This window comes from Lissotriton helveticus, chromosome 5_2 (assembly GCF_964261635.1).
Source record: "Lissotriton helveticus chromosome 5_2, aLisHel1.1, whole genome shotgun sequence".
Classification (NCBI taxonomy): Eukaryota; Metazoa; Chordata; class Amphibia; order Caudata; family Salamandridae; genus Lissotriton; species Lissotriton helveticus.
Genome location: NC_136066.1, coordinates 8,850,696 through 8,870,460, shown reverse-complemented (window position 1 = coordinate 8,870,460; position 19,765 = coordinate 8,850,696). Strand labels below are relative to the sequence as shown.

The window sequence follows — 19,765 nt, the reverse complement described above, 5'->3', positions numbered from 1 at the left end:
CCTGGAGGATCAAGGCTGGAGCCCCTGAAGAGAGGACAAGCAACACTCCCTGGAGGATCAAGGCCGGAGCTCCTGAAGAGAGGACAAGCAACACTCCCTGATCTGGAGGATCAAGGCTGGAGCCCCTGAAGAGAGGACAAGCAACACTCCCTGGAGGATCAAGGCTGGAGCCCCTGAAGAGAGGACAAGCAACACTCCCTGGCCTGGAGGATCAAGGCTGGAGCCCCTGAAGAGAGGACAAGCAACACTCCCTGGAGGATCAAGGCTGGAGCTCCTGAAGAGAGGACAAGCAACACTCCCTGGAGGATCAAGACTGGAGCCACTGAAGAGAGGACAAGCAACACTCCCTGGAGGATCAAGGCCGGAGCTCCTGAAGAGAGGACAAGCAACACTCCCTGGGGGATCAAGGCTGGAGCCCCTGAAGAGAGGACAAGCAACACTCCCTGGGGGATCAAGGCTGGAGCCCCTGAAGGGAGGACAAGCAACACTCCCTGGAGGATCAAGGCTGGAGCCCCTGAAGGGAGGACAAGCAACACTCCCTGGAGGATCAAGGCTGGAGCCCTTGAAGGGAGGACAAGCAACACTCCCTGGGGGATCAAGGCTGGAGCCCTTGAAGGGAGGACAAGCAACACTCCCTGGAGGATCAAGGCTGGAGCCCCTGAAGAGAGGACAAGCAACACTCCCTGGAGGATCAAGGCTGGAGCCCTTGAAGAGAGGACAAGCAACACTCCCTGGGGGATCAAGGCTGGAGCCCCTGAAGGGAGGACAAGCAACACTCCCTGGGGGATCAAGACTGGAGCCCCTGAAGAGAGGACAAGCAACACTCCCTGGGGGATCAAGGCTGGAGCCCCTGAAGAGAGGACAAGCAACACTCCCTGGAGGATCAATGCTGGAGCCCCTGAAGAGAGGACAAGCAACACTCCCTGGCCTGGGGGATCAAGGCCGGAGCTCCTGAAGAGAGGACAATCAACACTCCCTGGAGGATCAAGGCCGGAGCTCCTGAAGAGAGGACAAGCAACACTCCCTGGAGGATCAAGGCTGGAGCCACTGAAGAGAGGACAAGCAACACTCCCTGGCCTGGAGGATCAAGGCTGGAGCCCCTGAAGCGAGGACAAGCAACACTCCCTGGCCTGAAGGATCAAGACTGGAGCCCCTGAAGAGAGGACAAGCAACACTCCCTGGCCTGGAGGATCAAGGCCTGAGCCCCTGAAGCGAGGACAAGCAGCACGCCGAGCCATGAAGCGGTGGAGGGCGAGCTCCTTCTTACCTTCTGGCTGCTCAGGTTGGTCTTCACAAGCTCTTTCTCATTGTGCTCCAACAGCTCAATCTGCCGGCGCTGCTGGGTCTGCATTTCCTTTAGGTGGTCGTTCTCCTGGATCAGCTCCATGCTCTTTTCAGACATCTTGGCCAGCTGTGCGCAGATGGACACGTTCTCCCGGATGGTGCGCTTGGTTGTCTCTGCCATCTGATTGCCCGACACTTTCCGAAACTCTGCTGCCACCACATTTACTCTATGCACTGTGTCTTTCTTCAACCTGCAGCAAGAAAGAAAAGTAGAACAGCCTGTTGGATAAACATGGCCTCCTCTCGGGAACACTGGGCTCATTGAAAATATCTACAAGATAAAAGACAGGCTACATCCCAAGAGGCACCATTACAGCCACTGAGATCACCCACACCAGCCTCCTGCAGTCAAACACATCTAGAAAGCTCTCCCAGGAATCAGGAACTGGCCTCTTGCTTGCAGCTCACATGTGCATCACTCTGGCAGCCTCCGGTCCCAAGAGAAATGTACCTTGCACAGTGTTTCCATACTGTTTCCGGACAAAGGAATCTGCTTCCTTGAAAGTGTAAAACGTAGCCCACCCAAAACAGTCCCCCTGTCTAGATTCCAGTCTTCAAATACAAATGTTACCATCCTCCCAAGCCCCTCATCTCTGCCATCGCCACAGACTTCCTTACCCCTTAGTCACATTTACATGAGTGTTGCCAGCTGACGTAAAAAAAGGTGACACTCAGAATGAACAAGTTAGGAATGTAGCTGCCTTTGCTGAGAGATCTTCAGTTTTTGATATTTAAATCCGACTCAGTCAAATCTCTTTTTTAAACGTGTATCCTTTGGTTTCTGTCCTTCACTGTCCAAACACCCTCCTAGCCAACCAGAGTAAAACTTTGCAGCAGGTGAAGGTGATGCCCCTTCCGGATGGTCAACAATTTTTCAATCTCTGAACAGGCTCCAATTCGGCGCCCGCGCCTCCTTAGAGGGTGGATCACAGAAGGTTTTGTTTCCTCTATTGTTATTAGGGTTTCAGGAATTTCTTAAAATGGGAGAAATCAGATATTCGACTAATATGGCATGGGAGAAGGATCCAGTGTGAGGTGGCAAAGTAGGAAAAGGATCTACCTCTGGTCTTTCATTGGTAAATGCGAGGAGTGGAGTCTAGTTCAAGGCTGGCGGAGAGTGAACTGCATGCAAGTTGATGGAGAGCTTTTTGGGCAACACATAAGATTTTAATTCAGGTGCGTCTGAGCATGGGGAGCCGGTGCAAGTTTATAAGATGCTGAGGGATGTGGGATCCTGCAGGGGACTGAGAATGAGATGGACAGCATAGTTCTGAGTCACGTGAAGATGGTGTGGAAGAAGTTTAGAGATGCTAAAGTACAGGGTGTTCCCATAGCCTAAGCACAATGGGAGAAGAGCCTGGACAACAGTTTTGTGGATAGAAAATGAAAGACAGGAGAAGTCTTTATGAAACTTTGGCAGCATGCAGAGACCTGAATGACTTGATTGGTGAAATTTTGATCGAGAAAATAGCCTACGTTTTTGCAAACTTGGAGGGAGATGGCAGCAGGCCTAACTCTTTTGGCCAACCTGCTAGTCTATCAAGTGTGGAAAAGTTTTCCGGACATGAGGACCTCTGTCATTTAGTTGGTAGCAATTGTCACAATAATCTGCTTATCATCCGCATAAAACAAAATGTTGAACCGGAAGATCCAACTGGATCATCCAGAGGGGAGATGTAAATGATGAAGAGAGCTGCACTCAGTGGGGATCTCTACGTGACTCCACAGGTAACCGGGCAACGGGTGAGTGGAAGGAGTGTAGGGAAACTGCCTGAGATCTGTTGGAGATAAACGGATGTAAACACTTTAAGGCTTGCAGGCATATGCCAGAGTTAAAGAGCAGAGAGAGCAGAATGGAATAAGACCTCCTGAGAGTAGACAAAAGACAATCCCATCCTTCTTGGGGGGTAGATCACTGGAGGATCATCTTCTTGTTCTTGTTAGAGGGTGGATGAGAAAAAGGTTCTGCTTCTTCTTAGAGGGTAGATCATAAAAGGTTCTGCTTCTTCTTAGTGGGTAGATCACAGTAGGTTCTGCTTATTTGAGGCAGTTTGCAGAATGATCTACGTATCCTTAGACGATGGATCACAGAAGGTTCTGCTTCATCTTAGAGGGAAGATGTTAGTCCGGTCAGCCTTAGGGTTGTCTTCCCCCAAACGCTTTGCGTTTACCCCTCCTATTTTTGCTGATCTTAGGACTCTGTACATGTTACCACTGCTAACCAGTGAAAAAGTGCATGTGCCCACTCCTTAACACATGGTAACATAGGCTTATAAGTAAATTAAGTAAGCCATTTGGGATATAAGTCCCTAGTAAAGTGTTACTACATGTACACAGGGCCTGTAAATGATATGCTACTAGTGGGCAAGCAGCACTCATTGTGCCACCCACTTAAATAGCCCCTTCCAACATGTTGCACGTCCGCTCTAAGAAGCTTGCCCTCCACAGGCCCTCTCATCGCAAATTTCTCGTTGAATGCAGCCTCGACAATGACAAATATTCTTGCAACGCAGCCTCGCAGCTCCTCGGAACTGATGCATCACCTCGACTACACAACGCATCCTTCATGCCAGACTCTTCATCACAAGGCCTCGTTGATGGGATCCTCGACGATGATGCAGGACATCTCATTGCAGCTTCGCAGCTCCTCGGAACTAATGCATCCTCGACGCAGGACCTCGCAATGCTCCAAACCGTAATATGAGATACGCTTGTTCAGTGGGCCTAACTCTGTCCCTCTAGCCATCCTGTGCTCCATTGTGGTCGGCCTGAACTTGTGACATAAATACATAGTTTGAGGAGCACCTTGACCTAATGTAATACATTTGTAGCTACAACAAAAACTATTAGCAAAGAGTCTTCACTTCTATAGCATATATTATGCATTTATATTCAAAGTCAATATTGCACGTGAGACAACATGAACATTCTTTTCTCAAAAAAAGGGGGAAAAGCTCTCCATTTTCTGTTTTCTTTTTCCTTTTCATTCATGCATCACAACAACATTGTACAAAAGACTTGGCACAACTAGACCACAGCCTGCGCGTTTCGTCCCGGTTTCACGGGACTTCTACAGGGCAAAATATTCAGGCATGTGTAATTCAAACTCTCAGCAAGACAATAAATCACTCACTCTGTTGTAGGGATTCTGCACATACACAGAACTATGCACAGGAAAACAGGACCTCAGTGAGTAGGTGGTGTACCAACCTACCACATCTGTACCCAAAATCCCTAACCGACTAGCTATAGTGTCTCATTCGTTCTCCGTCTACAGCGGAGCTACCAATGATTAGACAACTCAGAACACGTACTCTACCTTGGTAATCGCGGGAGCAAGACACTTTTTCGCTTAGCCACTCATACTTGTCCACAATGCAAATAATCAAAGATACGGTATAGTTTAAAATGTTTATTTCAACTAACGGGCTCTATGGTGCAGTGCACGAGCCAACCCAAGCAGCAGAATGCATAAACACAATATAGTCAGCATTGTTACAAATCCATAGAATACAAACGGGGGTGTCTTGTTATAGAAAGCAATGGACAAGGAAGAAACTACCTAAACACCCTCCCCGTGACAAGAGATAGTTTATTATAAAAGAGAGGACCTCTGGGCTTTGTCAGCAGAACCGCCATTTGGACAGCTGTTAAAACTTTTTCTACAGTTGAAAACCTCAATTCGGCCGTGTACAAATGTGATTTGTATGCGATTGGCACTGTGTCTCCTTCATTGTACGTCAAGAAAGTGAAACCCACCGCGCCTGGTATGATTCGTATCACCAGGTTAGTGTGTGTCTCACGCGTCAACAAGTATTTAGAGTTTAGCAAATCAGACTGCAAAGAAAGTAATATAGCAGTATGTTCCGGTAATCAGTTGGATTTTGAGAAAGTAGGTTGTATCAAGGCATAAAGTGGCTTGATATGCTGGGCATATTCGGGAATATAAGAACGCCCAAAATGTAGCTGTCCACTAAGGCAGAACTATGGGTATTCTGTACCGCAAAGGTCCGGCAATGGGAGTTCAAACGTCGGTAATCAAAAACTTTGCGGTACGACCCATCCGGTTTGGATACAGTAAAGAGCGGATTATTCATTGGCGATATAAATGTCTCAATCACTCCTTGATATTCCAACTGAGTGAGAATGTCGGCGAAAGGGCCTTTTGCTTCCCGTCTAATGGGATATTGGGGTTGCAGCATCGACCGTAATGGAATATCATGTAGCGGTGAAACTTAATCCCAGCCAACCTGATTGCGGTACACAGCCAGCGCCAGGGCCAAAGCCCACTCAGCTGCAAAAGCCTCAGCATGCTCCTTGGGAACATAATGAGAAAAACTAGGAAGTATCATGTCCTCCCTGTGAGCCGCGGCCAGAACAAAAGGTGGGGGCCAGTCTGCCTCCGCCAGCAAAATGTCATAGGAAGAGGTCAGATTCTCCCAAAAGATCCCAGTGATTACACGCTCAATTTCACCCTCTATACAAAAAACTATTTCGTACAGCCGATCCGGGGGGGGCACCTGGGTGTCAGCATTCTCAACAGTAATGAATGTTTCAGTTGCTGTCACCTCCAGACATGGACGCAGTGCTTCCCGCACTATTGTAACTTCCGCTGCGCCGTCTAGCAGGGTTACCGCCCAAGTCCAATCCAGTAGTCGTGTTCTCACTGTCTGAGGCATATCTCGCTGTTAAAGCGGCAACTTCTTTCTTTTGAAAAGGGGCGCAGAAACATTGTTGCTCTTCCTGCTTCCCCTTGGAGTCAAACTGACGAGGTTGATCATGTCCCCTAGCAAACCTGTTGACTCTTGCCAAGATCCTGGCGATCCCCACCACCAGCTTTTGAGCCAGATGTGTCCTGTGAAGAACGAGGAGAACACTGATCAGGGACTTCAATCAATCAATCATACATTTGTAGAGTACGCTACTCACCCGGGAGGGTCTCAAGGCGCTCAGGGGAGGGGGGGTTGCTACTGTTCGTATAACCAGGTCTTGAGGGGTCTCCTGATGGTCATCAGGTCCTGGGTCTGTTGCAGGTGGGTGGGGAGGGTGTTCCATGTCCTGGCGGCGAGGTGAGAGAAGGATCTGCCGCCAGTGGTCGTCCGGTGGATGCGTGGCACAGTGGCGAGGGCGAGATCAGCAGAACGAAGCTGGTGGTTGGGAGTGTAGAAGGTGAGACGTTTGTTGAGATATGCTGGTCCGGCAATGTGGAGTGCTTTGTGAGCGTGGGTGAGGAGCTTGAAGGTGATCCTCTTGTTGACGGGGAGCCTGTGCAGGTCCCTCAGGTGGGCAGTGATGTGGCTGTGGCGGGGATGTTGAGGATGAGGCGTGCGGAGGCGTTCTGTATACGTTGAAGTCTCTTCTGCAGTTTAGCAGTGGTTCCCGCATACAGGGCATTGCCGTAGTCTAGCCTGCTGGTGACGAGGGCCTGGGTGACAGTCCTTCTGGTTAGGGTGGGGGTCCATCTGTTGATCTTGCAAAGCATACAGAGGGTGTTGAAGCAGGAGGAGGAGACTTGCTGGGTCATTGACAGAGATGAGTCCAGGATGAACCCCAGGTTGCGTGTGTGGTTGGTGGGTGACGGCGCGGCTCCCAGCGAGGCTGGCCACAAGGAGTCGTCCCAGGCGGAGGGGGTGGAGCCGAGGATGAGGACCTCCGTCTTGTCTGAATTCAATTTCAGGCGACTTCTCTTCATCAATTCGGCGACGGCCTCCATTCCATCGTGGAAGTTGGTTTTGGCAGTGGCGGTGTCTTTGGTGAGGGAGAGGATCAGCTGGGTGTCGTTGGCGTATGAGATGATGTTGAGGTTGTGCGATCGGACGATGTTGGCAAGCAGTCTCATGCAGACGTTGAAGAGGGTCTGGCTGAGGGATGATCCCTGGGTTACACAGCAGGTGATCTTGATGACTTCGGATCGGAATGGCGGGAGGCGGACTCGATGGGTTCTGCCGGTGAGGAAGGAGGTGATCCAGTCCAGGGCTTTGTCGCGGATCCCTGCTTCGTGGATGCGTGTGCGTAGGGTGTGGTGGCAGACGGTGTCAAAGGCGGCTGAGAGGTCTAGGAGAATGAGGGCCGTAGTTTCACCATTGTCCATCAGGGCCCTGATGTTGTCAGTGGCGACGATGGTGGTTTCGGTGCTGTGGTTGCTGCGGAATCCGGATAGGGACAAGTCCAGTGTGTTGTTCTCTTCGAGGAAGCGGGTCAGTTGTTGACAATCTTCTCAATGACTGTCGGCGGAAACCGGGGCAGGGAGATGGGCCGGAAGTTCTTGAGGTCCTTAGGGTCTGCCTTGTGTTTCTTGAGTAGGGCGTTGATCTCTGCGTGTGTCCAGCTTTCCGGGAAGGTGGCGGTCTTGAATAAGCAGTTGAAGATCTTTCGGAGTTGGGGTGTGATGGTGGAGCTTGCTTTGTTGAAGATGTGGTGGGGGCAGGGGTCTGACGGTGATCCGGAGTGGATGGTGTTCATGGTTTTGATGGTGTCTTAGTCGTTGACCTGGTTCCAGGAGATCAGGAGGCCGGTGTGGCTGGGAGGCTGTGAGTCTAGGGTGTCGGCGGCTGTCAGGGGTCTGGATGTTGAAGCTGTTTTGGATGTCTTTGATCTTGCGGTGGAAGAAGGTGGCTAGGTAGTCGCAGAGGTCTTGTGACAGCGGGATGTCGTTGGAACTGGAACTGGGGTTGGCGAGTTCCTTCACGATGTTGAAGAGCTCTTTGCTGTTGTGTGCATTGTTGTCGATGCGTTCCTTGAAGGAGGTATTTTTGGCGGTTCAAATTAGTTGGTGGTGCCTACTGCTGGTGTTCTTGAGGGCTGCGTGGTTGTCCTGTGTTTGCTCATGGCGCCATTTATTCTCTAGTCTTCGGCAGGTCTGTTTGGATACCTGGAGGTCAGCGGTGAACCAGATGGCCCTTCTGTGGGTGTGTCTGAGGGTTTCTTGATCGGGGCGAGAGTGATGGAGCAGTCGTCAATCCATTGCCTGAGGTTGCGGGCAGCTGTGTTGGTGTCGGTGTGGTCGGTTGGTGGGTCTCGGGAGAGGGTGGTGATTAGCTGGTCTTCGGTGATCTTGTTCTAGCTGAGCGGGGGTATTCTTTGTGGGTGGTTTTGTGTGGTGGTTTTCTTGAAGGAGAAGTGGATACAGCGGTGGTCGGTCCAATGGAGTTTGGTGATCTGGCTGAAGGTGACGTGGTTGCTGGCTGAGAAAATGGGGTCGAGCGTGTGTCCAGTGGATTGGGTGGGTGTCGTGACGATCTGTTTGAGACCGCGGTTGGCGAGGTTGTCCAGTAGTGAGGCGGAGTTGCTGTCATCGGCGTTCTCGAGGTGGAAGTTCAGGTCTCCGAGGAGGATGTAGTCTGTGGAGGCCAGGGCGTGCACGCTGATGAGGTCTGTGATGGAGTTGCTGAAGTGTGGCCGGGGCCTAGGAGGTCTGTACACGAGGGTTCCTCTGAGGGTGGTGTTGGGATCGATGTGGATCTGGAAGTGCAGGTGTTCGGCAGTACTGAGGGTGTCTTCGGTGTTGGTCGAGATCCTGGGGGTTGGCAATTCCTCCTCCCGGTCTGTTGCTGCGGTCCCTGCGAGTGATCTTGTAGCCATCCGAGAATAGCTATGGCCATGTCAGGTGCCGACGAGGCGTTCATCCATGTCTCCGTAATGAAAGCGACTTCCGGGGAGGATGAGTCAAGCAGGTCCCAGAGTTTGATGGCGTACCTGTGGACGGAGCGGGTGTTGAGCAGTATGCATCTGAGATGGTTGTCGCCTGTCTTGTTGGGGGTGGCAGGACGTGCTGGTGTACGCTGGCTGGTGAAGCTGCAGTTTCGGCAGTGAAAGGTCCGTGGGTGCGCTTTGGGGTGGCCTGGAAGCAGGTGGTAGAATGGCCGGCATTGAGTGCGTGGAGGAGGTTAGCATCGTAGCGGCGTCTGGTGTGGTGGTGCTCGTGGGGGCCAGAGGGTCTGGCGATGGGCACGGTCCAGGCGCATATGGGCGCAGATGGGATTGCCTTATGCAGCTGCCGCGATTAAGAAGGGGAGGTGGGAGGGAGGAGCGGTTGGGAGTCAGGTGGGAGGGTGAATAGTCGAATGGGCGAGCAGGGGCGGGCCACAGGGGAAGCAGTGGTGGGAAAAAACGGAGTGCAGCGGAGAGAGGGAACCTGGGGGGTTACAGGGAGCAGAAATAAAATAAAATCAACAGATAGGGTGAAATCAGCACATGAGGCAAAATACAGTAGCAAGGAAGGCAATGAATGCGGAGCAAGAAGTATTGGAAGCGAGGGCGGCCACAGGGCTCGAACTCGCCGCAGCAGCGTGCGGAGAGCACAGGCACAGACAGGTGGAGCTAGCTGTGCGGCGTGGGGGGCGAACTGGAAATCTATCGGGAGTCTTAATTTTCGCGCCGTCGCGCAAATCATAAGTACGCTCAGAAGATTCATGTGTTGGGGAACTAGTACGCGACCTCTCTTTCTGTTGTTGTTATTGCCTCTTTTTCTTATTTCTCTAGTTCTTTTTAGAATAGACTAGGCGTCCATCTGTATCGGATGGAACCTTATGCTGATCCTGTGTTTGAACTTGATTAAAAGGTGTGTTCCCCAAACTATTGCGGCCTATGGTTTTATAAGCCTGTGCAATAATTCTTGGTAATTCACATGGTTTGTCCAGTTCAGGGACAGCCGCCAAACCGTTAGCGACTTGGAAGCTTACAGCATCGCCCTTGATATTGGCAAGAATCAAATCAGCCACCAAGTCAAATACCCCCAGCAGACGCATCCCTAGTTCCACAGCCGCTTCAGCGCCGTGTTCATCTTGAACGCGCTTTATCACGGAGGGGAGGATAGTCATGGACGGCGTGCCGAAACACTTCGAGTATACAGATGCAAACACCTTTCCGCAGGTGTTACAATCAGCTACAGGAGAGGTATTAGGAAAAACAGCCTTGAGCTGTCCAAATTTTTCGGCAAGCCAATAAGGTAGTTCATCCTTATTTTTCGATAAAGCGAATAGTGTTGGTGCCTTCTGCTTCCTTTGGTAGCCCAATTATTTGATTAGTGTTCCTTTGGGCTCGCCCCTCAAAGTCCTCAGTTCACCCTTCCAGAAAGTCCACCCCTCTCAGGGTTATGCGCTAGCAATAGTGAACTGATGTTGAAAGTCCTGTGTTGGGCCCAAAATGGCCCATCATTTGGAGGTGCCAAGCATGCTCATATAGTCTCTGGCACTTGCGTTTGATGGGCTGGACCTCTTCACGGACGACTATGAAAGGCAAACCGAATGGCCCTTAGCAGGAAGGGAGGCACCGAGGGGCCATGGCTACCAACGTGGAGTCTAGAATGCCTGGGCTCTGTTAGGACTGTGTTAGCCTGCCCAAGGAAGGAGTCAGGATCACGCCAGGGCCTGCCTCAGGCACAACCGTGTAGGGCTGGGTAACGGGCGTGGGCACCTGTCAGTCAATACTCTCACCTGCACACTGCCAATGTTAATCTTTTCTCAGACCCCCTGTGCGGGGTATAGACAAGAGCCAGAGGCCAACTGATCTGAAGTGGGGTGTCTGGATGCTCCATGAGGGCAACAAGGTGCTACTAGGGCAGATGTCCCAAGCCACCAATCCTGTGTCTCCTCAGCAGCGGTTAGAGAGTTGCAGGCCTTGCTCAAAGCATGTCTAGGTGCTGAGTGCCATCTTGCCTGGGCAGTGCCGGAGTGGGTGGCATTCAGTGGGGCCATTAGGGCTCTGCGGGTACATTAACCTTCCACTCTCTCTTGTCCAAACCTCTTACATGAGCATGAACTGAAAGCTGGGCAGTCCACGGGGCCTCACTTTTCCGACAGAGGCAGGGATCTGCCTTGTGGACACAGGAACTTAACAAGTTCTGGTCGCTATGACTTGCAGCTAAACCACATCTAGTTTCGAGGGCACATATAGTGTTTGGTGGACTATTGATGGGTTCTGCTCTCTGTTATATTTCTGTCAGTGCTGTAAACCGACATATGCTCTCTTTCTCCAGACAGTCAACAACACAAGCACTTAAAAAACATTCCATTGTTCTTTTTCAATTTATAAACCCATCTATGGGTCATGAATTCATGAAAATGATTTAAAATATTTTATTAAGATTTTAAAGTAAACTATTTCAATAGTCATTAACTTTGTAAAATGCCTATTAAGTCCATCAGGAGAGGCTCAGAGAGAATATGAGGTAGAGGAAAGAAGGCAACAGGAGAGATAAAAGGAGTTAAGGAAAGAGTGGGGCAGGGGAGGATATGGGGGTAGAGGAGAGAGGGGAGCAGGAAAGGATAAGGGGTAGAGGAGAGAGGGGAGAGGGGAGCAGGAGAGGATAAGGGGTAGAGGAAAGTTTAAAGGGTAGAGGGAAGCAGGCGAGGACAAGGGGTAGAGGAGAGGATAAGGGGTCGAGGAGAGGATAAAGGGTAGAGGAGAGAGGGAAGAGGGGTGCAGGAGAGAATATGGGGTAGAGGAGAGTGGAGTTGTTGCGGGAATTCCGTTCTCCGACAGAACTGTGCATAGAGATTTGGAACCTCAGTGAATTAGGGTGGCCCAAAACTCACCTCACTACCCAAAATCCCCTTACCGAGCTAGCTACAGTGTCTCATTGGTCAGTATAACTTCCCAATGTTTAGACAGACCAGAACATGAACTTAGAATACCTCAGGTATCGTGGAACACATGAACACTCTTTCGTTATACAATCATTTCAAACCAGAACGTGGAGTAAAAGAGGACACGTGCACATTTGAAATATTTATTTACTAATGCAGGGTTCTCAAACGCAGTATCTTAGATAATACGAGCAAACATATTATCACAAGCAAAGTTATCAGCATAGTTACTAATCCATAGAAAGCGAACGGTGAAAGCATACTAAAATGCTAACATGAATAGGAATTAACAACACCTATTTCTCACCCTCCCTAACTAGCATAGCATATTATATCTATGAAGGTCTCTTTGGGTTTTAGCAGGGCGGGCCCATACCTCAAAATCTCAGTGGTAGAGGATCACATCGTCTTCCACCAGCTCTCTGCATGCGAAGCACCATCAAGTGTGTTATGTGTGCTCTCAGCAAAGCAATATAAAAACGCGCGTAAAGCCAGATTTTGGCAGCAGCTGCATTCATGTTATGTCTAGAAAGGTGCGAAGATCAGACCTCACAACAACACTGTGTCGAGTTATCCTGGGAAGCTTCAGCACTCACTGTGCAGACAGTTTACCAAGCAAAGCTGATATCAGAGCAATAACATATTATTCTCATGTAAATCACAACACTCTTCTAGGTTGAAAGCTAAAATAACAATTATGTGTTGTGTGCAAAAGCAGCAAAAGGAAAAATGGCGTTTAGAGGGAAGAGGGGCACAGGAGAGGATAAGGGGTAGAGGAGAGGATACGGGGAGAGGATAAAGGGTAGAGGGGAGAGGGGAGCAGGAGAGGATAAGGGGTAGAGGAGAGGATAAGGGGTAGAGGACAGGATAAGGGGGTAGAGGAGAGGATAAGGGGTAGAGGAAAGGAGAAGGGGTTAAGGAGAGGATAAAGGGTAGAGGAGAGAGGGGAGAGGGAGGAGGGGCGCATGTGAGGATATGGGGTAGAGGAAAAGATACGGGGTAGATGAGAGGATAAAGGATAGAGGACAGAGGGACAGTAACACAGAATAAGGGAGAGGGGAGAGGTGAGGATAAGGGGTAGAGGAGAGAGGGGCGCAGGAGAGGATAAGGAATAGCGGAAAGGGGGCAGTAACACATAATAAGGGGGTAGAGGAGAAAGGCAATCAGGGGCAGATAAGGGGTAGAGGATAAAGGGAGAGAGGAGAGCAGAATATATATAAAGAAGTTATGTTGAATAGTCACTATAAAGAAAAGATGAAGGATTGTCAGGATAAAGAAAAGATGAAGAATAGTCCGGATAAAGAAAAGAATAAGAATTGTCAGAATAAAGGAAAGATGAATGAATGAATGAATGAATAAGCACTTGTAGAGCGTGTGGTTACCCGAGGGCATGAATAATAGTCAGGATAAAGGAAAGATTGCTAATGGTCAGGATAAAGAAAAGATGAAGAATAGCCAGGATAAAGAAAAGATAGGGAATAGGATGAATAAAAGACAAATATAGTCACCATAAAGAAAAGAGAAAGTAGTCACTATAAAGTAATAAAAAAGAAAAGTCAGGATAAAGAAAAGACAAAGCATACTAAGGATAAAGAAAAGATGAATAATCAGTATGAAAACAAATCATTTTCAGGATAAAAAAAGTTGATAAAGAATTGTCAGGATAAAGAAAAGATAAAGAATAGTCAGGATGAAGACAAGATTTATAATAATCAGGATAAAGAAAAAATGACTATTAGTCAGGATAAAGGAAACATTAATAGTCAGGATAAAGGAAAGATTAATAGTCAGGATAAAGGAAAGATTACTAATAGTCAGGATAATGGAAAGAAGAAGAAGAGTCAGGAAAAAGGAATAAATGTATAATAGGATAAAGGAAAGATGAAGAATAGTCAGGATAAAGGAAAGATTACTAATAGGATAAAGGAAAGATTAATAATAGGATAAAGGAAAGATGAAGAATCGTCAGGATAAAGGAAAGATTAATAATAGTCAGGACAAAGTAAAGATGAAGAATAGTCAGGATAAAGGAAATAATAGGATAAAGAAAATATTACCAATAGTCAGGGGATAGGAAAGATTACTATTAGTCAGGATAAAGGAAAGATTAATAGTCAGAATAAAGGAAAGATTAATAGTCAGGATAAAGGAAAGATTACTAATAGTCAGGATAATGGAAAGATGAAGAATAGTCAGGAAAAAGGGAAAAATGTATAATAGGATAAAGGAAAGATGAAGAATAGTCAGGATAAAGGAAAGATTACTAATAGGATAAAGGAAAGATTAATAATAGGATAAAGAAAAGATGAAGAATCGTCAGGATAAAGGAAAGATTACTAATAGGATAAAGGAAAGATTAATAATAGGATAAGGAAAAGATTACTAATAGTCAGGGGAAAGGAAGGATTAGTAATAGTCAGGGGAAAGGAAAGATTACTAATAGTCAGGGGAAAGGAAAGATGAAGAAAAGTCAGGATAAAGGAAAGATTACTAACAGTCAGGGGAAAGGAAAGATGAAGAATAGTCAGGATAAAGGAAAGATTAATAATAGGATAAAGAAAAGATTACTAATAGTCAGGGGAAAGGAATGATTACTAATAGTCATTACTAATAGTCAGGGGAAAGAAAAGACGAAGAATAGTCAGGATAAAGGAAAGATTAATAATAGGATAAAGAAAAGATTTCTTATAGTCAGGGGAAAGGAAAGATTACTAATAGTCAGGGGAAAGGAAAGATTACTAATAGTCAGGGGAAAGGAAAGATTACTAATAGTCAGGGGAAAGGAAAGATGAAGAAAAGTCAGGATAAAGGAAAGATTAATAATAGGATAAAGAAAAGATGACTAATAGTCAGGCGAAAGGAAAGATTACTAATAGTCAGGGGAAAGGAAAGATGAAGAATAGTCAGGGGAAAGGAAAGATGAAAAATAGTCAGGGGAAAGGAAAGATGAAGAATAGTCAGGATAAAGGAAAAATTAATAATAGGATAAAGAAAAGATTACTAATATTCAGGGGAAAGGAAATATTACTAATAGTCAGGGTAAAGAAAAGATTAATAATAGGATAAAGAAAATATTACTAATAGTCAGGGGAAAGGAAAGATTACTAATAGTCAGGTTAAAATAAAGATGAAGAATAGTCAGGATAAAAGAGCCCGTCTTTGCCTGCCTTGCTTTGCCCTTAGCATACGGGAGCTGCACAACAGGGGAGCCTGCCGAGACGTGAGCTCACACCCTGCAACAAGGGTCACAGTCCCCGCAACCGTCCCCGCAACCACCATCCGCGCTGCTGCTGGGAGGTAGGTGACTACACCTCCCAGCAAGCCTTGCGCCAGGGACGCCGCGTCAACACCAGGGACGCACCAGGAGGCGCATAAAGACTGGCTAGGCCTCCAGCAGCGCGGGACGCCTCGGCAAAGGGCAGGCCCTTCTGCGCCCATCAGCGACCGGAAGAGGCTGGCTCGACCACTCCTCTGAGAGCTGCCTCACTTCGTAGACTGTGCCTGGACTTTTATGCTACCTGATTGGGACTTGTATCTTCTAAAGTTTGAACTACTGCAGCTCACATCTTAAAGAGCGCGAGCATGATCAAACGCAAAGGTGCTGCAGGCACACTAGATGCCTTTATTATCAGGGTAGAATCCTTATTGACGCATGAAAAGCATTTGTCACTTGACCCCTTAAAACACCCAACAGATAAACAAACATGTTCTCTTAGTCTGAGTGACTCACCACAATTGCTGCCATTAAGCCCAACAATAACAGTACATAACAAGGCAAATGCACCCGTTCTGCCAAATTCACCTTCCATACTCTCCCCTATAACATGAGATGATCTAAGTAGATCAGGCATAGCTACCAGACTACGAGCTCCAAGGACATTAGAAAAGCCTAATGAGAAAGACCACTGAATGAAGCAGAAGCGAGCTGTTGGCCACCCAAAGCCCAAAACAAAGAGAGTAGGGGACCACAGCCCTCGACTAATCCAACTTGCCATATAGATGAACAAATTGCAACGTTAAAAAAATCTGTTAGTACACAGACAGAAGCAGATCCTCCCCCTTTACCTTTATTAATGAAAGAGGTCATTGGGGATTTAGATCGCGCCTTAACACTGTCACTAGAACTGCACTTGGAGCTATGTTAGCACAGATCAATGAACTAATGGATAAGAAATGTAGTTCAATGGACAAAAAGATAGAGCAGCTGAATATTGCTATAGGGAACTTGTGATGTAGCAATGGTATAATTCAGTCTGATGTTGTTGAAGGGGCGAGTCAGTCAATGCAAGCAGAAAACACACTAATTACTACCCGAGTTGAGATGACCAATATGGGGAAAGACATGCCTATGATAAATTCCTTGACAAAACTGAGCAATAGGGGGAGAAGTACATGGGTTAGACACCAGGAATCCAATGATAAACAAGGGGAGACACATGACATAGGTTCTGCTCAAGCAGCCCCTAATTTATCGGTAAACCGTATTGGCTCAGCTGCAATAAACAGCCTAAAAGGTACCAATTTGAAACCAAACAATGATGTTTTGGGCCTTCCACCTGCTTCATGCCCATGTGTGCTAATTTTAGCTGGGGTCCCTGCTTTCAAAAGTGAGCAGAATGAATCTTGGTCTAATCTATGGAACAAGACTGTTGATTGGTTGACCAAATTTAAGAATTTTAACCCACGGAATATGAAAGACATCCTTATGGTTCGTAGAATAGGGTGGGTTGGCGACTCCCCCAAGAATATAAATGGCGATTGTGTAGTAGTAAACTTCCGCAGGCCACAGATGGTTCGAAGTCTATTAAATATGCAAGAGGAGATATCTTCCAAAAGCACTTGTATCTGCGCCCTTCCCCAGGGATATTTTTATAAACCTCCACCAAGGAAGACTGTCTATGATGGTGCTCCGCTTGTATTAACAAATAGGTTTCAAGATTTATCTGTACTTAACGCTTTAGACTGACAAACAACTACCTCTGAACATGATATATACTCTCCTGCTATTACCCAGACAAATTGTAGTATGAACCAGACACCCTTCTTACACACCCAGGACCTAGATGAGACACAGGCCACTCTAAACGTTCGTGAGACCCGAGAGCTAAAAGAACTACAGTGGGCAGAAGACCTAAATGTTTTTCCACTCACTCTTTTAGAGCCCTTTCCTGATTTAATGATTGAATCCCCCATGTTAAATATAACTAACTGTAAAACTAACAGTAGTTTAACCTTAGATATAAAGGCAAACAAGCAGTGGGAAGTACAGCTCACATCGTGGAATATTGCGGGACTTAACAGGAATCTTGGAGACACTGTACTGGGAGATTTGTTGAGACATGACAGTAGTGTCTGGGGCCCATACATAAACTGCTTATGCAATGCAATGGGTTTGGGCGCACCAATACCCGAATCTTGGAAAGGGGCAGAAATCACCATGATCTTTAGGAAAGGCAATCGTCATGACCCCGCAAATTACCGACCAATTCGTTTATTTGACATTGTACAAACATTTTTGCTAGGCATATTTTAAACAAATTGATCGACTGGCTTGAATAGAATAATACATAGAACAAAGTGATATTTGCCTTTTGCAAGAGACCTGGGCACTAGAAATCCCACATAAAGTTAGATACAAGACATTCAGTGTCAACGCTATTCCTTCAATAAGAGGCAGGCCATAGGGGGTCTTGTCATATGGATAAGAATCACTCTCGAAATTACTACAACCCTGTTGCATATACCGTCCCAGGACATGGTCGGCGTGAAAATGATCACACGGGACAAAAACTAAATATACTTCATTAATATTTACAATAGACCAAGCCCAGCTTTGAAAGAATCTTTAGTAATAGAGCAACTCGAATCCTTTTTATATGCATTAGAGCCGAGGGTGATGATAATTGTAGGCGGCGATCTAAATTGTAAGTTCGAACCAGCGGTAGGTTTTGACAACCTTTTTGAGGACGAAGACACAGCAAATAATATCCCTGACCTAGAAAGCAGCCCGATAGTGCTGTGCATTAACATCGAGCCAGGGACTTAGAGCCTGTAATGGCCGCCTACCCTCGGACAGACCAAATGCATTTACATTTTGTAGAGGTAATTGTCAGAGTCATATAGACTACATAACGGTATCCATTGAGTTCTGGCCCAATGTACACGACTTAATAGTAGACACCAGAACCGAGAGTGACCACAGACCCCTACACTTGACACTAGCAACCCACCTCTTTTTTGACACCACCCTGAGTAGTGGAGCTAATAATATCACCACGGATGGCACCATAGTGAGTAATAATCATCGAGCCTTAAAGTGGCCTTACATCTTAGGAAATGATCAGTCCATGACACAGATCTATAACACTTTTGTAGACATTATTTCCCCCCATATAGACTTACCAGCAGTAGAGCTTCCAATTTTGGACATACACCATGCCCTCTTAGATGCTTTAGCACCGATTGTGAGCAGAATGCCCAAGGAGGGCAGCGGAAGAAGAAATGACACAATTCTAGTAGCCAACCCTTGGTATAACAAGGAGTTTCAAGAAGCAAAAGCCGACCTTATACTGGCAATAAAAAATAACAACATAATCATTACAAGGGAGGAAAGGTGCAAATATAAGAGAACCCTCACTTATGCAAAAAAAACCTGGGATGATAATATTTGGACGGATTTAATTAGAGCAGCAAAGTCCAAAGACCAGGCAGGCTTTTGGCGGTTAATAACAAAGGGAAAAAAGACCGGTAGGGATTGAAAGGGCCTTTCTTTTGACGCCAATACCTGAGTCGATCACTTCTCCCGACTTTATGCGGCAGCAGAAATTGAACAAACTTTTACTAGTGTAGATTTTGTAACAAACTTAAATGCACCTCACTTATATTTTAGCTTACAAGAAACATTGATGGCAGTTGATGCAGTTAAGCCAGGGAAAGCGCCCGGCCCCGACAAAATACCGGGAGATTTGCTGAGACTTGACAGTAGTGTTTGGGGCCCATACATAAACTGCTTATGCAATGCAATGGGTTTGGGCGCACCAATACCCAAATCTTGGAAAGGGGCAGAAATCACCATGATCTTTAGGAAAGGCATCGTCATGACCTCGCAAATTACCGACCAATTAGTTTAATTGACATTTTACAAACTTTTTTGCTAGGCATATTTTAAACAAATTGAACGACTGGCTTGAAGAGAATAATGTGCTCTCAAAATTCCAGGTGGGTTTTAGAATAAAAACCAGTACAATTAATAAGATTATTAGATTTATATGCTTATGCTGGAAATACATACATTTAAAAAAGGGCGACTTGTATATTGCCTTTGTAGACCTAAAGGTCGCATTCAACCTTATACCTCGAAATTTTCTTTGGGAATCGCTGAAACGTCAAGGGGTGCCAGACGAATTACTCGTGCAAATAATAAGCCTACACAAGGATAATTTCATGGGGCCCGAGGGGCGAACTCACTAAGGCTAGCCACATAAGAAGGGGGGAACACCAGGGGTGTGTACTGGCACCCACTTTATTTTCATTATATGTAAACGATATCCCAAGTTATTTGTACGGATGCGCAAACGATTCGCCCAAGTTGGGGGGGACCTGGTGCCAGCTCTTTTATTTGCTGAAGACACCATACTGATATCACAAACCCTTACAATGTTTAATTAATTCCTTCCATGCATATTGCAATATGACGGGCCTTGAAATCAATTCCAGCAAAACTAAGTATATGGCAATAAACCCACATAGATCTTTTAAAAAGAATTTAGTGATTAACAATCAAAAGTTGAAATACGTGCAAAGCTTCAATTATTTGGGGATAACCCTAAATACAA

The 19,765-nt window shown here is 46.7% G+C and overlaps 1 protein-coding gene across 1 annotated transcript in view; it reads right to left on the bottom strand.

Moving 5' to 3' along the window:
* Nucleotides 1–19,765, bottom strand: part of CFAP157 (cilia and flagella associated protein 157) — a 511,692-nt gene that overhangs the window by 416,512 nt on the left and 75,415 nt on the right. The window contains exon 4 of the mRNA XM_078646650.1: nucleotides 1,268–1,535. Coding sequence (XP_078502776.1) covers nucleotides 1,268–1,535 — 268 coding nt within the window. The remainder of the gene's footprint in view (nucleotides 1–1,267; nucleotides 1,536–19,765) is intronic.